The sequence below is a fragment of the Sphaerodactylus townsendi genome, linkage group LG06, assembly GCF_021028975.2.
Source record: "Sphaerodactylus townsendi isolate TG3544 linkage group LG06, MPM_Stown_v2.3, whole genome shotgun sequence".
Lineage (NCBI taxonomy): Eukaryota > Metazoa > Chordata > Lepidosauria > Squamata > Sphaerodactylidae > Sphaerodactylus > Sphaerodactylus townsendi.
The window spans coordinates 23,307,083-23,324,406 of NC_059430.1; the positions used below are offsets into that span (position 1 = coordinate 23,307,083).

The following is a 17,324-nucleotide window of genomic DNA, read 5'->3' on the forward strand; positions in this document are numbered from 1 at the left end:
AAGTCTTGTTGTCATTAATAATGTGATCGGGATCAAGCTACCTGTGATTTTTTCAGAGAGTTTCCCTGCGTGCACCTAATTTAATTCCTTGGCTTGCATCTGAAAAATTAGGTTCCGGACCCCAAAGCTTATGTAACAAAAATGTATTATTTGTGCAGCCCATTCCTATCCATGTTTAAGAATGTATAGGATTGCAGATTTTAAGATATTGCTGGACTCGGTTGTGTTTTGCTACAAAAAGGGAAGCCTTCTGGAAGCTTACTCTAGTAATTTAAGGATAAATGTCCCCTCCCACTCTATCCTGCCCACCAGAAGATCTGCTTCTGAACTTCCAATCTTTATGCCTACATTTTCAGAGATGAGGTGGGTGGCAACTCAAGATGGGGCATTTTCTGTGGTAGTGCATTATTTTGCATGTGCAGAAGGGTCTCATAATTGAACAGTGCAGGGTCACAACATGCACCTGCTTTACTTTTGTCTGGGCACTAGGCTAAAACACATCTTTTAACCCAGGCTTTTAATTAGAAGTGTTGTCTTATTAGCTTGACATTGTCTGCTTCATTTTAATGGATAGCTATGCTGCTCATGTTTTAATAGCTTGTGTTTTAATATTGTGGTTTTTAATTGTAAGCTGCTATGAGTTGGACTCTGAAAGGGTAACATAGAAATATTCTAAATGAATAAAACCACCACATTCATATTACAGTGTGTTATTCAAGCTGATCTAGAACCTATTCAGCTAAACAAGGAATTTTGTGCATCTTATATGGTGATTGTTACTGAAAAAAATGATATAACAGAATCAGGTGTCAGGTATTTTATGAGGAATGTTCTGTCAGAGATACGGTGTTGAGTTATGTAGCAAGTCTGCTTAACCCCCATTGCTATTTCAACAAAACCACACTTTCCTTTCAATTATGGTCCCTCGTACATCTCCTTATTTCACCAAATATCTGGTGGAAAGCATTCCTTCCTTTCTATAAAAACAAGGTGCTACCATTTCCTCAGTTCAAATCCTTCCTTTTGATCAAGGCAAGTTCTTGGTGCTCAGTTGTTATCCAGAGGAATTTCCTTTTCAGGTTGGCTGGGAAGATGGTGGAAAATCCCTCTGGGAACTGAAGGAAGCCTTGACCCTTCCACAGACTCTAGGGAAAAATCTGCCATACTTCTTTCATGCTGGTGAAACAGGTTAGTAAGAACATATTGCACTGCTGATTTTGGGACCACAGAACAGAGGGGAAGGCTTCAATTCTTTGGTCACACACACTTGAGTAGATTTAATTCAGTCAACATGCACAGGGCTGGCCTTTCAGCCACCTTAGAACTAGATGTGCCAGCACAATGAAACAGATCTCATTTAACAGATCTTATGTTATCTCCCTTGATCCATAAGCTTACTGAAGTTTTGGGACTGAAAGAGGCCTGTTATTTATGTAGAATATTTATACTGTGCAGTCTTAGTCATTATAGCATGTCAAAGCTGCTGCTGCTGCTGCTGCTGTAACAATCTGTGTGCCTTGCCGCAGCAGCTTTTGGGCAAACACTAAGTGCAGCAGGAAAGCATTCCCCAAGCCCCTGGCAAACTCCAGCTCAAATGTCATTGTGCTTTCAGTTTTTACAAAGGTGTGACAGAGGAGATGTACAGAAGAGGGCCCAGGTCTCAGGAACACGGTAGTTAGCTTTGCATAGTGGCAGTATGAAGTTAAACTGGGGTGCAGTTATTTCTGATTTTTAAAAATTCCAGTCCAGCCACTGTTAGTAATTGTATCCGTCTCTGTAGAAGGCTATGACCTGGGTGACCCACGCTGGCCTGATCTCATTAGATCTTAGAAGCTAAGCAAGGTTGGCACTGGTTAGTGTTTAAATGGGAGACCAAGGAAGGCCAGGGTGCAGAGGCAGGAAATTGCAAACCACCTCTGAAAGTCTTTTGCCTTGAAATCCCAACAGGGTTGTCCTAAGTCAGCTGTGACTTGATGCCGTGTTCCACCACCATGGCAAAAATCTTTTAATGGCAAAAGCCAGAGAAAGTGCTATTTTCAGGATCTGGGGAAAACGGGGAGTTGATTTTGAGGCTCAATGTGGCCCAGATTCCTTGAGCTTTTTATGAAGCTTGCCTTTGTAATACCTCTTCTGACACTCATCAGCCTTAATTTATGGGGATGTTGAGTAGCAAATAGCATTATTTTAAAAATAGGATACTATCTAATTGCATTCATGTTTACTCACAAAAATTAAAAATACCTTACAACAGAGAAATGTCAAATCTTTTGTCTGATAGCAAATAATAAAACTGCACGTCCCACGGAGTTACAGTAGACATGGGGAGCCTCTTAAAGAAAAAAAAGTGAATAAAATAAAATACAAAAATTGGTAGGAACTGCGAGAAATAAAGGGAATAAATTGTGCTTGGAATTGCCCAAGATTACCTTTGCAAGGTCTTGGATAGCATTTTGGATTGCCTAGGTAACAACAGACAATATGGCCACGCACACCCCCAGATGTTTTCTGTGGAATTTGCTGAAGGGCTTAGAGACATAGGAGATAGCAAGGGTATAGAACTAGAGTCAACATGGGAAACAGAGCTGGCGAAGAGGAGGAGAACAGGTTTTGTTCCTCCCCATGAGTGCTCAGTGTTTCCTATTATATAAAATCATAAACAGTCATAACAAGCCTTCATAACCAGAGTTCCAAATTGCCAATAAATAACAGCCATATTCCTATTCTGGCTATAGTCCTACTCTGAAAAACTTTTAAAAAGAGGACCACCTTACATGAAGTGGTGGACTGGCCATATAATCTACAGGGAAATTTCCAGTGGGCTACTGCTTGTAGGGAGCTATTGGTGGCCAGGAGCAAGGACAGCTAAGCTATAGCATCTCTGTCCGTTCCTCAAGGGCTCCTCATCTTAAACCCCTTATCAGCAACGGCAGTTGGCGTCAGCTCACCAAATATCTCCTCCTGCTCTGCTTCCAGTTCAAGGCATGATGCAGTGGGTGAGCCAATGCCCACTGTCAGCTCTGCTGACCTGAGTAGCCCTGCCCTTCTGGCTTGTAGAACAGCAGAGACCGTTTGGCTTGACTTGCTATGGGGCCGTTTTCACTTCCCAGCCTGCTCCTTCTTACGTGGCTTCCAGAGTCCAGAGAGAGATGGTGCTCTGTGGACTGCCTCTATTGAGCAGTTCCATAAAGTCAATCCCACAGCTGAAAAAGCACAGATAAACAAGAGGTTTTTTTTAAAAAAAGGTGAATCCTACCTGAACATATAATTCTGAGACAGGCTGGGAACCCATGTCCTGACTCGTGGATTTTATGTCATGGATTTTGCCCCTCAAAGGAGGACTTGCAGGCCAAACTAAATGTGATGGCATACACAAGCCAATGGGGGGAAGGTGCCACCATTTTAAATCTGTTTGCAGGTGTAACCTCAGCTTGTGGGTTCTGTGGGGCAGAACTTGGAATGAGTTTGCAACTACAAATTTTTAAAAACAAAATGGTTTACTTTCTTAACATATAACATATAACATCAACATTTAACATCACACTTCAAGGTCCTGTTCAGGTTGCATTTTTAAGTCCTTATATTTACAGTCTTGTAATGCCAAGTCCAATTCTTCTTTGCAAGTGGGTTGGCTCCTGAAGACTCCAAGGGCTTGATGAACAGGATTCAACATGATGAAGGTTTCCAGGAGAACTCTCACCCATTACAAGCACAAAAAGAAACCCTGAAACAATAAACTCCAACATTTACAACATAGCAAAAATAAACAACTACCTTCCCAGTAGTTCCCAACAATATTGCAGTTTACCTTAACAAGGTGTTAAGGGCTTATACAACCAAGGTCTGAGTCTGGTAGCCTTGTCTCCTCCAACTACACGAGCTCTGCAGCCTTTTGCTGCTTTGAGTCTCCACCCCTTACTGGGTCAACCCATTCTGAGCATGGGGGTTACACAGGCAATTTAAATATGCCACCAAGGCCCAGTTTGAAATCTTGTTCATCCCTCTTATCTTTTCAAGTGCTGAAAGGACTGTGCCATCCCATAGCCATTTTGGCACAAATAAGGTCACCTGGTCCCACCACAGTGCATTTTAAAATTACCCACTTTGTGCTTTAAAATGGCAGCATCCCCCTTAGGGATGGTGTCACGTCTAGTTTGGCACATAGACTGTGCAGAACTCATACGAGACAAAATATGTTTGGAGAGATCGGGTTGGATCCAACCAGCTTTTCCAAAAAAGAAGGAAGGGGGAAGGAGACAGTCAGTGCGATGTAGTGGTTAAGAGCACATGAACTCTAATCTGGAGAACCAGGTTTGATTCCCCACTCTTCCACATATGACCGGATTTGTTGCTGCCTTCCTACATTCCTGCTGGGTGATCTTGGGCTAGTCACAGTTCTTTGGAACTTTCTCAGCCCCACCTACCTCACAAAGGGTCTGTTGTGGGAAGAGGCAGGGAAGGAGTTTGTAAACTGCTTTGGGACTCCTTACAGGAGAGAAAGGTGGGATATAAATCCAAACTCCTCCTCCTCTTCCTTACCTTCTTTCTTCTCTTCTTCCTGCTTTGGACCTCCAAAAAGACTATGCAAGGGATCACTGGATCTGCATGGACCTAAGGAGCAAGGAGATGATCTGGTGAGACTGAGTAAAAATGCTAGCTGGATGCAATCTGTATGAGAAACTATATTGAGGGGGTCCCTATTGTGCACATGGGCACCTTTTAGGGCACCCTTTAAGTGTTTTTAGAAAATAGGTGAGGCCAGGAGGGACTTTTTCTCAGCAAGGCTTCTGATTGGCTACTGGAGATTTGGTTGGCTGTGCAGATTTTTCAAAACATTGCTTTGGCAACAGCTGCTGCCACGGTACAAGGATCTTCACTGAGTTACTGAAGGTAAGCTGGAGTAACCATTTTGTATCTGGTTCCACCTTATGAATCTGTCATGTTACAGCAGCCATTTTGTGGTTGTGCCCACCACATTGTGTCAGAATTCCAAAGCTGTCTGCAGGCTCAGAAAGGACGGAGACCCCTGCTGTATTGAAAACCATTTCGTGACTGTATGTACTAATGTTTCAGTTCTTTGTATCACTCAGACTGGCAGGGCACCCCTGCAGATAACGACGTCTTCGATGCTCTGGTACTGAACACCAGACGGATTGGCCATGGATTTGCCCTTGCCAAGCATCCGGAAGCCAGGAAGTTGACTCTGAAGAAGGACATTGCTGTAGAAATCTGCCCCATCTCTAACCAGGTGCCAGTCAAGCAGAGGGAAATTGGAAATGGTTTTCATTGCTGTATGAGACCTGTAATGAGAAAATGAACGTGAGCAGAATTACAAACTGCCGAACAAACAAAGTCAGGTCTGGGATTAGGAGCAGGGGTTCTAGGTTAGAGGGTGCAATGTTGGGGGTATTGTAAGGATGGTTTGTATCTGCAGGCCCTGACCTGGATAGCCCAGGATACCCTGATCTTGTCAGATATCAGAAGCTATGTAAGGCCAACCCTGGCAAGTATTTGGATGGGAGATCTCCAAGGAATACCAGGGTTGTGATAGGGAAGCAGGCAATGGCAAACTAACTCTGAACATCTTGTGCCTTGAAAATACCACCAGGGGTCACCATAAGTCAGATGTTACTTTTCTCCACTGCTGTCAGGTATCTGAGGGAACATGAGGGAACAGAACAGAGACTGGGTTGAGACATCTTTATTGCATGCAGGTGGACAAAAATATCACCAAGAAGCGTGTTATATAATTTAAATTGTTTTGCAATTAACTATCCATTCAATATTTGGGTTTTCATACTGTAAGTGGAACAGAACAAAGGCAAAGAACAAGGCGGAGAGAGAGAGAGAGAGAGAGAGAGAGAGAGAGAGAGCCCTCAGCTGGGCCTGGAAGCAGTAAATTTGAAGCCTGCAACCTGTTATTCATTTATTGAGAATAAACTCACAGAACTCTATAGGGCATATTTATGTGGAAACAGGTCCCATGGAACTCAGTGGGATTCATTTCCTCACGCATAGGACCGGATTGTTTGGATTGTGCTTTTGGTCTGCAACTCACAGGAGGCAAAATTTTGGCTTAAAAAGAAGAGCATCTCAACAGTGTTTTCAAACAGTTTCCACAGTCTACACCCGTGGTGGCGAACCTTTGGCACTCCAGATTTTATGGACTACAATTCCCATCAGCCCCTGCCAGCATGGCCAATTTGAGTGCCAAAGGTTCGCCACCACTGGTCTACACCATTTAATTGTGGGATTGTATAGTCCTGATTATATAAAGCAAAATTTGACCAGTGCTCTGCATGTCTTCTTCAAGGTCCTGCAATTAGTATCTGATCTGAGAAACCATCCTGCTGCTGTTCTGATGGCAGAGGGCCACCGTATTGTGGTGAGTCCTGATGATCCATCTGTCTTTGGAGCAAAAGGTGCATCTTATGACTTCTACGAAACGTTTATGGGCATAGGAGGGATGTCTGCTGACCTGCGAACTTTAAAACAACTGGCTCTCAACTCACTAACGTAAGTGTTATGCTCATGACACACTGACATGTTTGGACTTCTTGCATATCTGGGCAGTCTCCTTTATTTGGGTTGGAGGGCCAACGAAACATGGACTGAATATCTAGTTCTGAAAGCCAGGGCCCATTCTATACTAGGAGAACTTTAACTTCTGTACAGTCACTTCCTGATGAGAGAGCTCTCCTCTGACTTCTGACCTGGTCATTCAGCTCCCAAAGCTCTTTCCTTACCCCCGTCCCTGACCCAGCTTCTTTTCCTTTTCACAGACACAGTGCCATGCTACCTGATGAGAGAGCCAAGGCATTGAGGATTTGGCAGAAAAAGTGGGACAAATTCGTTCTTCTGGTTTCCAGAGGAGCTATAGGAAATGAGAAGAACTCTGTCTTGAAAGCTGTAACTAGCAGGCGTCGGAAGCACAGCAGGAGTTCTTTGCAGCACAGTTACTTTTAGTGTGGCTAATAGAATGTGGCAGTGGGTAAGATTTCTGTGCCATGGCGTAACCTCAAGTGCTGGTTTTCAGAAAGGCCAGACAAAGTCTTCTGAAAGCTCATTGGGTGGCCTTGGAGGAGTCACAGACTGTCCACCTAACCTCACAGGATGTTTCTGTGGATAAAATGGAGAGAGGAGGACAATGTAAACCACCTTGAACCTCCACTGGGGAGAAATGGGGGGTATAAATGAAGATGAATAAATAAATGAATGAATAAATAAATGGAGGGGAAATGATGACTGACGGAACATAAGAATAAGCCTACTGGATCAGACCAGAGTCCATCTAGTCCAGCTCTCTGCTACTCGCAGTGGCCCACCAGGTGCCTTTGGGAGCTCACATGCAGGATGTGAAAGCAATGGCCTTTTGCTGCTGCTACTACTCCCGAGCACCTGGTCTGCTAAGGCATTTGCAATCTCAGATCAAGGAGGATCAAGATTGGTAGCCATAGATCGACTTCTCCTCCATAAATCTGCCCAAGCCCTTTTTAAAGCTAGTGTGCACAAACCTCTTGTGTGTGGCCTTCATTTCCAGTGCTAACGCCTCTGCATTCACAGTGGCAGTGGCAGGAAAATGGAGAATCCTTGCCTTGTGGATGCCATCCTAAAAATATTTAAAAGTCTTCAACTATTTCACTCCTTTTCTGCACCTGTGGTTCCAAATTCCCTTTGTGCGTTTGTGCACAGGGGGATATCCCACCCTTTACCTGAAAGTCTCAAGTGCCAACTGGATATTTCTTTATAAAATGTGCCTTAGTACCGTAATTTGCGGAAGAGACAAATCCCTCCTGGGTAAGTAGAAAAATAAAAAGGTTGCATCATATATTCCACAATTTCACTGTGCAAAAGTCTGTGGGCACTGTACTCAGAACAAAGAATGTCAGCTTCCATTTAACAAAAAGCAAGTGGCTATCAGCTGGTTCAGTCTTTTTGTAAAGTATGCATGCCCTACACTCCCTACATTGATCTCAGTGCCCTATATTGATCTCAACATGCTTAGACAAGCCTAATTCTGCATAGGATTGAGCTGGAAGTGTTTTGGTGTCTCGGCAATGGGTAATGAAACCTCAGAAGCCTAAACCGGTGATTGGATTGAGTCATCAGTTCCATGCATTAGTTTTTGCCCTTTCTTGAGTTTAGCAGAAATAGGAAAAAACTGTGCGAATTAAACAAATATGGGCATATTTCCCAACTGGCCCATGACTCTTCAGTGCCTCAAGTGGACCCTTTCATTCTACCTCCAACCTGACGCTTTTATCTAGAGAGATCAAAGGCTGATCCTGGGACTTTCTGCATACAAAGCAGATCATGCTACACCACTGAATCACAGTCCCCTTCTCATAAAACGATGTTTGCTTTGCTTTAGAACATTTATTTTTAAATGCACACCTCTCAGGTCATTATGAGAAGGGCTGACACCTGACTAAATTTTGTATCTATTTGTCACGTGATTTTAATTGATTAAATCTGTATACATTTGCATATGAATACACCAATTGTTTTGAAGAAGACAAAACAGCATTCTGTCTTTATAAGTGATACGTACACATGTTTAAGCAGGTACAATTCTTGGAGAGGCAATCCTTCCTGTGTGTAAAGAGTGCCTCTTCTTAACTCTGTATCTACTTGTACTAAAGGTAGTTAACTTTTTAAAATAGATGCTGCTCGTTTAATTGGGGACATCCTTTTAATTTATCAGAAGATTTTAAATAATTTTAATCTAATTACATAACCTATTATGCCAAGATCGGTAACTTTTTTTGGCCTGAGTATTGAATTAACTCCAAAATCTATCTCTGGAGATATTGGTGTGCCAGCAAACAGTAATAGGAGAGAGGGAGATAATGGCTACAGTGACTGGAGGAGGTGCGATGGTTATGACTGCTTCTTTATCGAGGTAGTGGCACTGCATAAAAGGTAAAGTTTCCCCTTCAGTAGTGTTCGACCCTGGGGTACCAATGCGAGCAGTGATTTCATAGGCAAGCCTCTTTTGTGGGGTTGTTTGCCATTGCTTTCCCCGGCTATTCTTTCCCCCCTAGCTATGTGCTAGGTACTCATTTACCGACCAAGGAATGGATGGGTGGCTGAGTTGACCATGAGCCAGCTGCCAGGATATCTGACCCACAGGGGGCTCGAACTCCTGACCATGTGAGTGGCAGTGCAAGCACTTAATCACTACGCCACGGGGCTCCTTGGCACTGCATAAGTGGCCAGCAAATGTTATCCCTGCTTCCAAATCTGAGTATCCAGAAGGAGCTCCCCTTGATGACATCACCACTCCAGCACTGATTACATCAGTGTGCTCTGGACTGAGGCTGATTATACACCAGGTGTTTGCTGCAAGGTGGAGATAAATGTCTGCCACAGCAAGATTTCCTGTATGTTCATATTTCCTTCAGCCCCACTTTCATTTTCCATTCTCTCTGTGGCAAGTGAAGCCATTTGTAGCCCCATTTTAATTTTTGCTTCACCGTTAGAGCAGGACAGATTTGCCAGTAAGCACAGCTTTGCGCCGAACCTCTTCCTTCTGCTCACAGCCAACCTTTCCACTCCCTTGCATTGCTTTGCACGTCTTCCCTCTCACCCTCCCTTCCATGTTGCCAGCTCCTTCATGCTTCTCCAAATGCTCCTATCAATGTATCAATATTATAATAACAGAATTGGCATCCAGTGCTCACTCCACCTCCACCCCGTTGGGTCAGAAGCACACATCTACGTCACCAACAGCTGCTTCCCTCCCCTCTTTCCCCTCCTCTCCCCACCCGCAGCAGGGCAAGGCTCTGCAGCCCAGCCCATGCTCCAGTTGCTGGCTTGGTGGAGAGTGCATTGGATGCTGCCCCCCTGTGCTCCCTGGCAGTCCACTCCATTCACCAGCACCAGCTGTCAGCCCCATCTGAACAGGTCGACTTCTTCCACACAAGATGAGCAGCACTCTGCAGAGTGGCAAAGATGCCGGGGGGGAGGGGACACCTGCCAGATCACTCCTCCCATCATCAGGACTTCTGCAAACTGCAAAAATAAAAGGAAGGAGGCAAAATTAAACTTCTCATACAAGCTGACAAGCCTTTTATTTTAAAACAAGCCAGAGAGAGAGAGAGTGTGGAGGGAAAGGGGGGGATATCAGCTCTAGTATTGGGACTTCCTAGTGTGATGAACTCTGTGCCTTTAAGGTTGTTGGCAGGGTGGGGGGAGTTAAGAGAACCAGGAGAAAAAGAAGCTGACAGACAAACTGTGGGCTGCCTCCTTGCATATAAACAGAAAAGCCTGAGGAGAGCCCACTGCAAGCCCACTGCACAGAGAATAGTCCTGAGGTCAACATCCCATGTGTAATCAGCCTGAGTGTGCTAGGCTTGCTGACAGTGGAGCAGGAAGGGTCCTAGGCCAAGCAAAATGTTCTAGTTTGCCACCATTTGGCATGCTGGGGGTTATCAATCCCCTGGGCTAAACACTGGAGCCCAAATGTTGAGCTGCTCTGAAGCTGAACTTGCTTCCTGCATCTAAGTACTTTTTGTAAGGATTCGACTTAAAGATGGCAAATGTTTGGGGACTAAAAAAGAGCACTTTTTGAGCTATATCAAAGTCTTAGCCCAATACTAAGGAATTGCTTAACCTTTATACAATTTAAAACTAAATGCAGACTATACTGAAGTGATGGTGTACAGTTCTTATATTATGTGGGCAAAAAGTCCCCTCACCTGGTGTTTGTACTCCTGGTTAGGACAAAAGCTTCAGGTTTCAATGTTAGCAAGGAGGAGGTTTCCACAGTCCATATCTAATGAGAACACTATGATGTTTCCATTTGGCCTCTCCTTCTGCATAACGTTTCTCATCCATTTCAAACCTTCCCCATTGCCACATCTTTAATATTTAGTGTTCAAACCAAAGTAGTTTAAAATCTTTGAAGTGTTAAAACTAAGTATCTTCTGGTCTCTCCGTAACACTTTTCTGCTTGCCTTGCAAAGTAATGTATTCCATTTCATGTAGATATTTTATTGTGCAGTTTGTATTTTACCCATTTTATAAGCATTGTTAACTTACCCTTGAAACTGAAAGGATAAAAAATTTAAAATAAATAGCAACAGAGATTATAATAATGTCCCTTGGATCCAGTGGCTTAGCTTCAAAGCAAAAAATTGTCAGTTTCAATGAAATTTGCACAGATAAAGGGAAATTCTGTGCATAGTCCCTTGGTTTCCACAATGCGACTTTTTTTTCTAAAATAGTGATATCAATTGCATATACTGTACCCGCAAGCAAGATCTAGTAGTATATATATATAAAAAAAATAGCTGTGGCTTGCCCTTGAAAGCTGAAATAGTTTTGATCGTACACATTTTTTGTATGAACTGACAAATTCCATGTTATCAATAGTGGAGGTTCTTACACAGGTTAGTTTTCACAGAAACAAGGATATCAAGTGAAAGCAGCCAATAAAATTTGTGGAATACTCTGTAAGCAGCATTATAAACGTAACAGCCAGGACAAACTAGTTAGTGTGACTACAGTCACTGGCTAAGTCCTAAGCACAGTTAAATGTGAAATTTATACTTGCTCCCAACCTGTATAATGAAATCTCTGATTCTTTGAAGTTACCTATAGTATACATTTTATGTTCATGAGGATTTATGGAAGCATAAAATTATGTTTGTGAAGACATTTCCATCTACAGGCTTGCAATTCAATACTGTATACCATTTCAGTTTCAGTATATCTTCTCTAGAAAATGGCATAATACATAAGTCATAGGGGTATCTGTAATGCACAGTGATTGTTACATAAGTAGACCTCTCTTTTAAATCACTATTCCTTGCATCCAATCAAAACTTGTCATGCAAATTAGCCATGGAGGTTGAAAAGAGGAAGGATTGATTTCACATGGCAGAAAAGCATGGAAAGGGAGAGTGAATTAAATCATGAGGTAAGGTGGGCGATGCAACTTAAACAGGACTGTTTAAGGAATGGACAGAGAATTGGTAGTTTTGGATGGATGACACTGGGTAAACTGGAGTCATTTTTTTTGTTTACAGCCTTGGTTCTTATCTTTCTGCCCCCAGAATACAACATTGTAATCAAATTTTCCCTCCCCAATGTATTTATTTGTTATAATATTTATATGTTACAGACCACAAGTTGCTCAAGGCAGCTTACCAAACAGAAACAAAACAAAAAATTGACAATTAAAATGTTTTAAAGACAAGAGGAAAAAGCTCTACAACTTTCTCTCACAACGATACTCCTCTTACAAAATCACATTTAACAAAGAACCTTCCCCCCACAAAAAAAACAACCCCCTACCTAAAAAAGTAAGGCTTTACATTTCAGAGTTTTCTGCAAACCTGGACCCTTTTCAAATTTGTAGAAAGATCTATTTCACCAGTTCACCATTCCAGTCACTAGATTTAAGTATCGAATCATTTTCTAACTTTGCTATTAGCATATAACATTTTCAGGCATTATGACATTATATCCTAGTGAGGTCTCTAGCCCCTTCCAAATCCCTTCTGTACCCAGGCTCCGCCCCCAGAATCTCCTGGTTTGTCCGAACCCACACTTGACAGCCCTAGTCCCTATTAATGTAAAGATACAATATATAAGGAGGAGTAATCAATTTTTTATTGTTTTTCAACGCTTATTCAACATACAAGAAAAAGAAAACAGTAAAAGAAATAATAAAAAATAGACATGATTACATCAGAAAAAGAAAAATCTACCCCTCATTATATTAAGTACATATTACATGATGGATTCCAATATAACATTTTCTAATTATTAGAGAGACTTTATAAAGTTTTACCATCTTTATCATTTATATACTTCTAAGCATTTTACTAATCCATTTATTATATCTTAAACATTGTTAAATTACAGACTTCAAGATGTTTTGTTTTTATATGGTCAGGTCGGATATTTATTTATTTATTTATTTATTTATTTATTTATTTATTTAACTTGTATACCGCCCTCTCCCGGACTCCCATTTCTCCTCAAATTAATCTTTTGGACCTTGATTCATGAGAATAGTTCGTTTGGCCATGATGGCATATTCTTTGGCTACATAAATTCTTGTCTGGGATACTTTAGTCTGATCCTCCATTGAGCAGGGTTTGGATTAGATGGCTTGTATGACCCTTTTGCCAACTCTATGATTCCATGACTCTGATTCTATCATTCCACATCTTGTTACCACTACACTATGGGAATTTAGGGACATGGGCCAGAATGAATTGACCTCCCCTGACCTTGTGAAGCATTTATTCTTTCAGATTTTTGAAATATTGCTTTATGTCCCTTCCTATTCTTGTAATCTCAAGGCACAGGCAGCCCAATCCAGAGCCCCAGCTGATCGGGGACGATTACTGCCACCATGCCACTTTCAGAGGGCTTTTCGGTGGCATGGTGGGGGGGGTCAAAAAATAAAACAAAACCTTCCTGCTGCCAGAAAGCCCTCCATTAGGCTACATGGACTTACATCATGTCGGAGGCCCAAGCTGTGGTGTAACCGAATGCTGTGGTGGAAACCGAATAACTTGGCTCCAGCCCCAGCCACGCCTCCAGAATGCCCCCATTATGCTTGCTGGGCCGATGGCAGCTCGGGAGTGTCTCAGAGGGCCGTGGCAGCTGCCCGCTGGCGTATTTGCCCTCCTGCCAGGATAAGTACCCAAGGGTGAGCAAACCCACCAGCACAGTTCCGTGCTGCCTCCTGTAGTTGTTTCAGCCCACCCCCATCTGGAATGGGCCGTTAGTCATTCAAGTCCCTAATTTCAGAGACAGCAGATTGAGAGGTATAAAGTCAACTGCCTGCAGGGCTTTGCCTGCCACAGTGTATTAAGGCACTCGAGCATGAGTGCCGATTGCCTGAAAGCATATCTCCTTGACTGCGTTTTCAAAATGATACTCCGCCTAACTGGGTCAGCTTATTTTTTTGAAAATAAATAAATACAATCTCCTTTCCCCCAGCATTATGGGGAGGCTGTTCAATGCTCAGGTACAGATTGCTTGTGATTTGTGTCAGCTCCTCCAAATGCAATCACTCTGAGGAGAATGATGCTTCTTTCTCTCAATGGCCCCGACCTCCATTACCGAAAAGGCTGAACTCCACATTAGTCATGTGGAGTAATGGGAATGAAATCACCCTGACCTTGCTAGTCTGGTAGAGCTTCTCCCTCTGGTGTTTCTTCAGACATCAAAGGGGCCATTCCAGCTCAGCATTTTAGGAGCCTGAAAGGACAGTTACCCCATGCCAATTCCATTTCTTTTTATTGATGGGATCCATGGGCAGTAAATGCTCATGACAGTATGCGCCGAACTGAATGTGTCTGTAACAAGGAAAATGTGCATCTTGATGGGGTTAAAAATTCTTGCGATGGTCTTAGCATCATAGTCTTTTCATAGTTTTATGGCTTGAAATTATGATGGTGACGACAAAACCTTCTTCCTTTCTTTTCTTGCCACAAAAGTAGGAAAATATGGCCATCAAATACTATTTTTAAAAATATATCTAAGGTTAATGATTGTATGTGTACAGGTATAATTTTTGTTCTTTAGTTTGGATACTTGGGGCTGATAATCCTTAATCTAGGATTGGCGTTTTTATAACTTTTAGATGCACCATCTCTGTCTTCGATGAAAACTATAAAACCCCACTCAAAGTTTCTCAGGAGTTAGGAATGCCAACTCCAGGTTGGAAAATTCCTGGAGATTTGGGGGTGTGGCTTGGAAAAGGCAGGGTTTGAGGGGGGACCTGTGGAGTATAATGCCACTGAGTTCACTCGCCAAAGCAATTATGTTCTCCAAAGCGATTTAGTTTTTTCCTTCAAGAACTGAAATTAACACTGGCATCATGAGCAGGGTCGTACGGTACTTTTTTATTCAATTGAAGTCAGTGGATTTAGAAAGATGTAATTCTTTTTAGGATGTTACTGTAAAAGTGGCTAGTTATTTCTTTGTTACCTGAAAAACTGACAAATCAAATTTTCTCATAATTAGTTTCATTTGTGGAATGTCTATTTCAGAAACAAGTATGAAAATAATTCTAATGTACAGCCGGGAAAAAAACATTGCCTTCAATGTACAAGTACAGTGGCTGTTTTTTTAATGTTATTTTTCTATGCAATGACAAAGTCTGCTTTATGTATTTAACATTTACTGCGTCCTCTATATGAATACTGTAAGATAAGTGAATATATGTGCTGGTGGAACAGGCACTTTGAGTTTCGTTTAACCAAGGGCGAGGGTGCTGATGCGCACTCTTACAATGCTGAGTTTAGCACATTTGTTCTTTTTCTGCAGTACAAAAATGACCTCTTCTGGCAGACTGGAAAAGTACTTGGACTGAATATCTGAATTTGGTAGAGGAGAAAGCTGTCCAGACTGCATGCAGTCACACTAAGCTGATATAAGACCATAAGGCACTTCAAACATGTGGTATCATTCATGGGTTTTGCCCTGTGCGTTTGCTCAGTAAGGAACAGAGGCCAAGACTGAGTTGTTGGCACATGCCCAATACACACATTTCCAAACAGGTTTTTTTCCATGTTCCTATTTTTAGTTGTACACATGAAACCTTTTATCTAAATACAGTAGCACGTGAATCAGCCTATTCAAAATGTCTTATGGGGTCCACCATGTGGTTAGCCTAACCAAAAACATCCCTTAAAGACAATTCAAAGATGTTCTGGAACAATAGAAAGCACTCTAGCTTCCAGTATGTTCTTACGAGAGTTGACTTTTTGTCCACTAAACAAGCGGTTCTCAACCTGCGGGTCACAACCCCTTTGGGGGTCAAACGACCCTTTCACAGGGGTTGCCTAAGACCATCAGAAAATTACAGTTATGAAGTAGCAACGAAATTAATTTTATGGTTGGGGAACACCACAACATGAGGAACTGTATTAAAGGGCCGCAGCATTAGGAAGGTTGAGAACCACTGCACTAGACCATACCAACTTCTTTGCATGCTATTTAAAATGAGAAATAAATGTTAGGTTTTCCAATCATGCTGTCTTCCATAAGTCCAGTGTCCAGCAGGCTGCTTACCGGGTCTTTTAAAAGCCTCTGCTACGGACAGGGAGAAGTTTTGAGATCTGCTTTCCCCACAAGCCTCATTATTCTTCTCTACCTTGCAGTCGGTGTAGCCTGGTTATGTCTTCAGCATTAGGGTTGCTGGTCTCCAGGTGGCGGCTGGAGATATCCCATAATTAAAACTGGTCTCTAGGTTTCAGAGATTAGTTTCCCTGGAGAAAACGGCAGCTTTGGAAAGTGGACTGTATGGCATTTTATGCCACTGAGATCCATTTCTTCCCTAAAGCCTGCCCTCTCCAGCCTCAAGCCTCCACATCCAAAATCTCCCTGAATTTCCCAACCCAGAGCTGGCAACACCAAGGGCAGGCACTTTGCAGGTTCTCTGAGTCCCCTTCCACACATGCAGAATAATGCACTTTCAATCCACTTTCAATGCACTTTGCAGCTGGATTTTATTATGCGAAATAGCAAAATCCACTTACAAACAACTGTGAAAGTGGATTGAAAGTGCATTATTCTGCATGTGTGGAAAGGGGCCTGAGTCTCTTCACTGCCCAAACAGCCTGTACAAAGCAGTCACAGCTTAATTCTCCATAGGATTGATTTGTAATAATGCGGCTTGCCGTTAACTTATAAAATAGATTCAAAAAAACCCCTCCCTCTTTTTTTTTGCTTGTAGTTTTTATGTTCATATCAGTGAAGTTCTTTTCACCCCAATCTCCACTGCAGCTCCAAGGAACAGCATTTTGCATTTTTGAAATTGCTGGAGGTCTGTTAAATGCTGCTGTAATAAAAGGAGTAAGAGGATACAAGCCCTGCAGTGGGAGAACAATTCAAGACATTTTACTACGGACTGCTGGTAGCTTTAAGACTAACCAATTTATTGTGGGATAATCTTACATTGAGGAGTGGAGCCCACTTTATCTGAACCCCCACAAGAAGTTTATACCACAACAAACATCAGTCTTTAAGATGCCACTAGAGTCTAGATACTGTGTTGTTTCAAGTGGGTAGCTGTGCTGGTTTGCAGGAAAACAGCTAGACTGCACCTTAGCTAGTAGCACCTTACAGACCAACGAGATTTTTGGGGCGTACGTTTTGAGGAGTCAAATCTCCCTTCTTCCTTGGGTTACACCACATTTAACACAGGTGTCCTTCTGCAAGTTCTTGCAGGGATCTGTCTTGTAATACCTTCATGAAGACCAACAACTACGCCCCCAACCCCAACAGTGAGAGCTAGCTTTCGGGTTTCATAGAACTCTTCCTCGAGCTTGGGGTGGAGGTGGGAGGGGAATAAACAC

General features: G+C 42.5%; 1 protein-coding gene across 2 annotated transcripts in view; it reads left to right on the forward strand.

Annotated features, from left to right (window-relative positions):
* Window positions 1-7,221, forward strand: part of ADA2 (adenosine deaminase 2) — a 31,552-nt gene extending 24,331 nt beyond the window's left edge. For both annotated transcript variants that reach the window (XM_048500776.1, XM_048500775.1), the window contains 4 exons: window positions 1,080-1,188; window positions 5,088-5,245; window positions 6,311-6,513; window positions 6,780-7,221. In XM_048500776.1, the coding sequence (XP_048356733.1) occupies window positions 1,080-1,188; window positions 5,088-5,245; window positions 6,311-6,513; window positions 6,780-6,963 (654 nt within the window). In that variant the 3' untranslated portion in view covers window positions 6,964-7,221. The remainder of the gene's footprint in view (window positions 1-1,079; window positions 1,189-5,087; window positions 5,246-6,310; window positions 6,514-6,779) is intronic.
* Window positions 7,222-17,324: the final 10,103 nt, after the last annotated feature.